Below are 8,821 nucleotides of genomic sequence, written 5' to 3' on the forward strand. Positions count from 1 at the left end.
ACTGTTTGACCTGAGCTGTCCCTCTAATGTCCTTACTTCTGATCCTGTCCTTTCTGGTCACTCTCAGTGAAAATCTTAGTATCTTGGCTCTGCCACCTCTAGCTCCACCTCTTCTTTTTATTTTATTTTTTGTTAGTGCCACCATCTCCAAACCATACATACAAGTCTTATTACAATCCTATAAAGCTTCCAATTCACTCCTGCTACTATCCTTCTTTCACAAATCAACCCCTATGACACTCATCTCCACCGTCTCTACCCTACCTGCACTCTCTTCTTCACCTCTGTTGTGCACTGTCCTTTTCTTTGGATGGTGTTCTGCTCCTTGCAGCTTCACTGTTACACCTGCCTCCCTCTCATTCACACACATTATTCTGTATTCTGTCTTGCTCCTACTGACTTTCACTCTTCTCCAAAGTGTATCTCCACCTGCCTCCTGCTCTCACTATAGATCACAGTGTAATCTGCAAACATCATAGTCCACTGGACTAAAAAGCAAGCATCACATCTGCAGAGCTCTTTCTCAACATGAAGTCATGCTGCTGCTCACTGACCATCACCTCTTTTCCTAACGTAGCGTCAACAAATCTTTTCCTTAGTGTCATGGTATGGCTCACCACCTTTATCCCTATGAAGTTATTGCAGGTCTGCACCTCATCCTTGTTCTTGAAAACTGGTACTAATGCGCTTCTTCTCCATTCCTCTGGCATTCTCTCTGCTTATTTCTCATAAAGGGCATATAAACAGTATAAAGCACATATTTAGATGTTAAACAATTAAAGGACGGATAATAAGTGTCATGCGGCATAAGATTTGTTCAAGTAAAGAGAGTAATATTTTTCATAATTTCCTTTAAATTAAAAATAATATATAAATCCTGGACTTCATGTGTTAACTATTTAGCATGGAATAACTTTGTGTTAAACTGCAATAAAATTTGATTAAATTACTATGTAGACTGAAATTGCAGCACCAAGTAAGTATATAAAAAATGTTTCTCTAAATTTAGAGGAATACTAAACTTGACTTGGCTTGTCCAGTTAGCGGGTAAAGCATCGATGCATTGTGGGAGATGTAGGCCTGCCTCTTCCGGTTTAAACCGGATGTGGATGAGTTCGGCGTAGCGATCTGGACGCCATAAAAGCCAGGACGGCGTCTTCAGATGTCGCAATTAAATATTTTTTTTCTTTGTTTTTTAAATGTGCAGATTGGTCGTTTCATCCTACCCACAGCTGACTGGGCTCATTGCACCAGGTTTAAAGGAACTGAATCCACTTGTAGTTTCACAGTAAATGAGTTGTACGGACCGTCTGCTGTTACTGGTACTTGTGGACAGGGGTAAGTATGAAGTGCTCATAGTATAGTAATAGATCAACCACAGCAGTTCTTCCATGCATTATCTAACACTTATCAGGTACAGTTAGATGGAAAAGTGCTATTGTGATGGTGGGGTGTGCTGGCAAAAAGGCACAATCTGTGGAGGATGAATGTGAAGACACTAATCATTACTAAATTAAGTATGATTAAGTATTGGGCAGTTTCTATGGAATTCATTTTTACTTTTAAATAATCAGTTAGTTTAGTTTTGTTTGTTTGCAATATCTTCAAATTAAAACCTACTCAATATTGGATTTTTGAGCTGATTAAAAAAAAATGTAGGAAGTAAACTTCCCTGATTTCTACTCTGTTACGTTTATTCCCACTAGGCATTTCCCTGGTTTGCTCAGCCAAAAAGAAAAAAACCTTTTGTATGCAGAAATTAAGCTATGTTGATGACACTTGCATGCTTTGTTCAGTAAAATAATATTCACCCATTAATTTTTACAGTTGTTAAAGTCAAAAGTAAAGTCAAAACATAAGCATGTACAGTGGGGAAGAAATAATGCTGAATTTGTAAGTTTGCTCACTTATAAAAGAAGTGAACAGTCTCTAATTTTTATGGTAGTTTATTTTTAATGGGTAATGACAGAATATCTTCTAAGTTTCTTGGCTGCCACTTGGTAGATCAAAGCTTCAGGTCCCTTTACAGATTTTCTATAGAGACTGGCTAGGCCACTGCATAACCTTAATGTGCTTCTGCTTTAGCCACTCCTTTGTTACCTTGGAGATATGTTGTGGGTCCTCGTCATACATACCCGTCCATGACCCATCTTCTTCGTCCAAGATTTTATGGTACCTAGTCGTTTTGGGGCCCTAGGCGAGTTGAAGGTCCAGCATGTGATCAGTCATTCAATACAAATATCAGTCATGCATATTTTGATTATAGAACAGCCCATAAACCTGATGATCATGTGTCCCCACAGACCCAAATGTTTTTTTGTTTTTTGTTTTTGGCCACAGCAGCTTTTAATCGACAGTGTAGATGTGGGAAAACATGCAGAAAAGATCAACAGTCCAGGACTCAAACTTGCGCTGCCTGTTTCAGCCTCGCAGCAGACGTGGTCGCCTGCTCCACCACTGAGCCACTCCGGTGCCCAACCTAAGTGTTTTTATCTAGCTTTTCCCTGACACTTAGTGGAGACTGAGAGAAGCTATGTGGTATATGATGAATATGTTTGAAAAGTAAACAAAATGAAATAAGGTTTGCAGTGTTAAAAAAAAATGCAATTTCAAAACGTTTTTTGTGAGGACACTTAGGCTCAGTAAACTACTGTGATAAACAACTATAAATAAAATGTTTTGTACAACATTCATGAAGTGATGAGGCCCTACAAACAAACACGAGTTAGTTCTTCCCTCTCGTCCTGCTGTACGAACTGACAGAAACCTCTTTTGTTTAGTTTGCATTTATTTATCACATGAAGAGGACAAAATAACAATAATAGTAATAATACAGTTCAATAGTAATAGTTTATAAATTGTAGTAGTTTATAAATTAGATGTTCACTGGCAAATTTAAGACGGGTCTGTACATGTGCCTTCTTGAGCAGGGGATCATGCTGGCACTGCAAGATTTTGGTCAGTTACAGCGTAGTGTGTTACTGATGGGTGTTTTTGGTGACTGTGGTTCCAATAGCCTTCAGATCATTAACGTAGCTCCTTCCGTGTAGTTCTGAGTTGATCCTCCATCTTTCTCATGATCATCTTCACCCCATGAGGCAAGATCTTGCATGGAGCACCAGACCGAGAACGATTGATAGTCATTTTATGTTTCTTCTATTACTCAATAATCACACCAACAGTTGTCACCTTCTGACCAAGTTTCTTGCAGATGGTCTTGTAGCCCATTCCAGTCTTGTGCAGGTCTACAATTTTGTTTCTGACATCCTTTGACAGCTCTTTGGTCTTCCCATGGTGGTGGAGAAACCGACAGGTGTGCTTTATACACATAACAAGTTGAGATCAGAAGTATCTGCAATTGATTGATAAGCTGTCATCTGTGTGCCACATGGGCAGACAGCCAGTCTGTGGGAGCCAGAATTCTGGCTGGTTTGTAGGGGATCAAATACTTATTTAACTCAATGTCATACGAATCAATTTATGACTTTTGTGTAATTATGACTGTTAAATTCCTTTTAAGTGAGCAATCTTACAAATTCAGCAGGGGATCAAATCATTATTTCTCCCACTGTAAATGAATTATACCGATAGACTGTATTGGTTTGCTGGTTTTGCACTCCACATTGTGAAGCATGTAAGCATTTTGGAGCCAGAAATTATTATATCTGGACTGGAGAGCAGAGTGTTACGTCTCAGCTAACATTAGCAAGCTTTTTTAGTAAGCCGTATTCATAAGCAGTGGATTGGACAGAGAAAATGTTAACCACAGATTATATCCGAAACAAAAAATAAATAAAGACACAGACTGCATCAGAGCTAACCTGGGGAGATATTTTACTTCCCATAGTGTACTATTGTTTTTTGTACACAAATTGGTAGCAGTTCATCCAAGGGCACAGCAGAAGGTACTTGCATGACACAAAAACAGTCAAGCTTTCCCATATTTCCAGTGTTTATCTTAACTTCACTTTCTGTAAATATCTCTCAAAAAAACGTTTGAAAAGCATCACCATCCCCGTGCATGCTTGGTGCAGCCACAGACGCCTAGGAGTGCAACCTGGCCAGTCAGCCAGTGATCGATTGTGATTGATCAGCAGTTTATTATAAACCGAGTTTTCATTAGAAGTTTCATCATTTATGACTGTGCATCACTGCGAAAATCACAGTAATTCAAAGAACTGACAGCTTTTAATGTCTTCAAGTTAAAAATTAATAGAAAATAAACAAAGACATAAATAAAGAAGTTCTGACATTTTAGGAAACATGAAAAAAAGAAGAAGAAAAAAAAGACAATATTAAAATTTAACCTGGTATTCAGATATTGTGTCATATGTCAGAACTGAAATAACGCTCCATATGTCCTTTGGCTTGTCTTACAGAGAAGCTGATTTTGTGGATAAAACTCTTAACATTCTGCTGATGCGTGCCGATTGGTCTGTTGAGGATTTATGACATTAAACGCTCCCTTGAATCCCCCATTTACAGATGATTTATTCTTGGCAATCTCCCAACCACCCCCTGTGAAACCAGAAGTACAGAGAATGGAGATTCTCGACTATATCAGGAGCTCTTAGATGTATAGAAAAGATGTATGTAGTTCTGCATCTGAGAAGTGAAGTGCTGAAGTCCTGTCGGCTTTCCTTTAACCATTCCTTGTAATGGCCAGCAGGGGGCAAACTCATATGATTGCAAAACATTGGAGACCTCACAGGCATCCAATAATATGGAACTCTATAGAGAAAACAGCACTCAGCACTGTTGCTCTAAACAGTAGTTTCAGTTCTTGAATATAAGTTCATTAATTTAATTCTGGTTCCCGTAAGTGCCCAGAAGGACAATGAGCATGTTATACTTTACCATGAGACTAACAAGACATTAGCCAATGATCATGCAGAGCATGCTTGTGTCTCAGTGAGATCCTGTCTGGATTTAAAAAATCTAAAATGGCAACAGCAACAGTGATGGCTTTGTCTGTCTTTTATATAGTCCGTGATGCTAACACATGTCCATGTTGTAGTACTCATTACTGCAATGCACTTGTGGGAAAAAATGGAGTTGGGGCCATTCTGCTGGAAAAATTTAAAAACACATCAAGCATCTTTTCAGTATTATGTTCCATTCAAATGTATCAACGCATATCATGCATACAAACAAGAGCCTGTTGCCATGTGAGAGGCTGTACTCTTAGACACTGATGTGCTGTGGGCAAGGCATAGACAGTGTAAAAGATGGATGTAACCACTGTGACATCACCCACTGAGTAATGAAGTCGTGCTTTGAAGCCTGTAGAGAGATGAGCATTTTTACTGTCACCATTGCTTGTGATGAGTGAGGTGTGCAGATTTGGCTGTGAAACTGCACACTCTTTGACAAGTCGTTTGTCAAAGAGCATATCCTTCCTTTCTGATGCTCAGAGGGACCCAAGATTTAGAATACAGACTCTACATTTTAGTCAGTATGACCTAAAATGAGTGACTGAGACCATAAATTCAACAGATCAGAGGGATGTTTTCTTTTAGAACACTGGAAGATATCTCCCCCTGGTGGCCATTGAAAAGATTTATTACGACAGTGAGGTGGGCTTCACTTTTGAGACCCAAAAGCTGCATCTGTCTGTTTAGCTAGTTCACAGGCTGTTGTTAATGTTTGCTAATTGGCACTAATGAGGTCTTAGGCTTACAAGAATTGAATTCCACCTTGATGTAGACGTAAGCCAATCTGCTGAGCAAGTTAAAGTTTTGTCCTGAATGTAGCAACACAAGTGAGAATTTAACAATAATTCAGTAGCTGTTGTGGAGAGTTTTCTCTTAGAGCTTCAGATGTGTGAGAAAAATGTCAGTGAGTCACCAAAGTGTGGTTCATCCTCTGGCAGTCATAAATTTTGTGAAAATCTTTGGCATGACAAAGTTCATAACAATCTGTAAATTCCAGACAATATTCTGTGTTTGCAAGTGATGCCTGTGCTTTGACAATGATGTTCAGGACATCTAATGTGAATTTAATCTCAAACATTTCAAGTGAGCTGTCATTTCTGCTTGAATTTACAGACTGCACAGCTACTTATGTCTGAAGACTCAAGCAGCGATGGAGAGTGGTGTGTATCTTCTAGGAAGTGTGTGTACCCAGCAGCAAAATGTTGGGAATGTGGGAAAAAAATCCACAATCTCACTAAATTGATCTCACACTATAAAAGCCACAATATCAAAGCCACCTGCCACATCTGCAAGGTTACGTTCCGTCGCCTGACGTCCCTCTCAACACACCTGGATAATGCACACCTGCCACCTGTCTGCAAAACGTGTCATCAGTCTTTCAGCAACGTCTGGGAGCTGAACAAACATGCGGGGAGACGCTGCATGGGCTCTGAGTTATATCAAGAAGATTCCTCTTTGATTTGTAAGAGGCAGAACAGTGAAAGCTCTCCTAATGAGATGACGATGCAGCAAAATGCAAATACTGTACTACATGACTCGCTGCCAGTGTTGAGGTCTGCCCAAAGACCTGAGATGAAGCCTGAGACACCTGAAAACAGTGTGGAGTATGTATTGGGTGCAGATGATGAGGATATTGGCACTGGAAGTCATTCTGACAAGGCAGATGATTCAACAAGCTCTGAATCTGAAGACGAAGGCAAAACGCACTCTAAACCTAATAACCTGTGTCCAGATCTTTCTGAAATCGGAGGTTGCTCAAACCCAAGTTTGCCCAGTGATTCTAGTGATTTTTCAGGTGGTCCAGATTCTAAAGCAACATCGGCACCCCTTCCTAGTGCTCACAGTTTAATGTGCACAGTGTGTGGCCGAGGCCCATTTAGGTCACTTAAGCTTCATATGCTGCACTGCAGTGGTGTAAGGGTAAAATATCAGTGCTGTGTTTGCCGGAGGGTCTTTCTAACTGAAGATGCTGTTAAGGAACACCACATGGCTTTGTATGCCTGTGACATCTGTGGTGAAGTGTTCAGTCACAGGAACTTGTACTGTAGTCACCAGTGTCCCAAAGGAAACAAGTCACCTTTGGTGCTCTTTTGCTCTGAGTCAATGCCGAAAGCATGTAAGATATGCAAATGCTGTTTTACCTCTGAGAAATTTTTGTTAGACCATGTAACCAAAGCTCACACATCAGTGGTCAGCACCAAGGTATGCATTATTACTAATCCATCACTGTTGACTGATGATAACCCAGGTGTCCGTATCACAAAAGTCGAGTTCCAGTCAACCATCTCTAGTCCAAAGTTAGTGAACCAGGCCATTAATGGAAAGCACAATGTTGTCCAAACATTAGTGACAAACGGTGCCCTAGCTCAGCTGAACCAGCAGCCTTCAAGCCACCTTTGTGCACCTCTTTCTGTCCTTTCTAGGCCCACTGATGCAAACCATGAGACCGCCTCCTCTAACCCCACCTCACGACCAATGCCCACTATCCTGGCCATGTTTGAGAATGACAGCCATCACTTGGCATTGATGAAACGCATGAACACCAGCTGGCGCGCCAAGGCTCCTTATCCCTGCAGGCAGTGTGGTGCCGTCCTGCGGCAGCCGTCGCTTATCATCAGCCACCGCTACCTCCACCGAGGCCACCGCTCGCACCAGTGCCCATGCGGACGAGCTTTTAAACACCGACTGCACCTCCTGCGACACTGTGTTCAGCATGCAGAGGCCATAAGCTACATCTGTGTCTGCTGTGGGGACACTTTCACAGGAGCAAAACTCCTGGCTCAGCACCTGAAGGGCCAGTCCCTTAAAAAATCTCCCTCTGGGTGCACTTGGAAAAGAAAAGTCAAGAGGACGTGCAGAATGCCCTTTACGTGCGACTGCGGAGAACTGTTTTTTAGGCCTTCGGCTTACATATGGCACCAACTTAAGAACAGGACAAGAAGTAACAAACTGAAGAAGCCTATGATATGACAAAGTATCAGTTTTTATTTACACAAGCACTAAATCAAAATAGATGAGTCACACATGACACCTGGTTGTCACCGTTTTGTTTAATTCATGTGTCTCCAAGTGACAAAATCAAAGCAAAAACATATACACAGTCATTCTAAATGGCTTTTGAATTACAAGCATGTCCTAATTGATTATTAACATATCTTTAACCATGTGCAAATTTTACATATTAATTTTCTCATAATTTTTTTCTGCTGCTACACTAACCACCAGAATAAGAAAAAAAAAAAAGAGTAGCTGACAAGGAACATTTTTTTTTCAGTACTCCATTTAAAACTCCAGTTAATCCTCCAGAGGAAAGGTTGGTCCAGTTTTTAGCTGTTCACAAAAAGTGAGTTCTTATCAGTGAGGTTTGTAGAGGAGTTTGATCTTGTTTTCTGTTTAAATACAGCTGATTCATATGTTGTTCTCCTTTGTGACGCTGAAGAGGCCATGATATTTAGGAATGAAATAGAGGTTTGTTTGTTTGGTTGGTTGTGATGTTATCCTGATGTTTAAAACGTCATGATTTCGTTAGCCCTAAATATTTTGTTGTTGTTGTAATATTTGCCCACTAGATGGTGCAGCTGGGTTGCTAAAAAAAACGAGCTTATGAGGCCACTGAAGTTTATTTGTTCTCAACAGGTGTAAAGTGTTGGATGCTCTTCAGGTATCAAACTGCTGCAGCTTTGAATGCTGACATAAGTCTGTGAGGTTCAGTTAACAGTCATGGAAACCCTCATGTCTTGCAGTTCGAAATAAAGGTTTCTTTTCATCATACTTAAGTTGAGATTCAGTTCATTCTCTTCATTCACCAAAGTCCATTACTGTTGAATACATTTTCATTTGAGATTCACTTAAAGGGTTACAAGAAAGCAGAATAATGATTGAGACAA

At 40.3% G+C, this 8,821-nt stretch overlaps 1 protein-coding gene across 1 annotated transcript; it reads left to right on the forward strand.

Moving 5' to 3' along the window:
- The first annotated feature begins 1,119 nt into the window (after positions 1 to 1,119).
- On the forward strand, positions 1,120 to 8,705 carry LOC115794384 (zinc finger protein 70). Its single transcript, XM_030749869.1, has 2 exons — positions 1,120 to 1,338; positions 6,048 to 8,705. The coding sequence occupies exon 2, from the start codon at positions 6,063 to 6,065 to the stop codon at positions 7,902 to 7,904; it is 1,842 nt and encodes a 613-aa protein (XP_030605729.1). The 5' UTR covers positions 1,120 to 1,338; positions 6,048 to 6,062; the 3' UTR covers positions 7,905 to 8,705.
- Positions 8,706 to 8,821: the final 116 nt, after the last annotated feature.

This window comes from Archocentrus centrarchus, chromosome 16, assembly GCF_007364275.1.
Source record: "Archocentrus centrarchus isolate MPI-CPG fArcCen1 chromosome 16, fArcCen1, whole genome shotgun sequence".
NCBI lineage: Eukaryota > Metazoa > Chordata > Actinopteri > Cichliformes > Cichlidae > Archocentrus > Archocentrus centrarchus.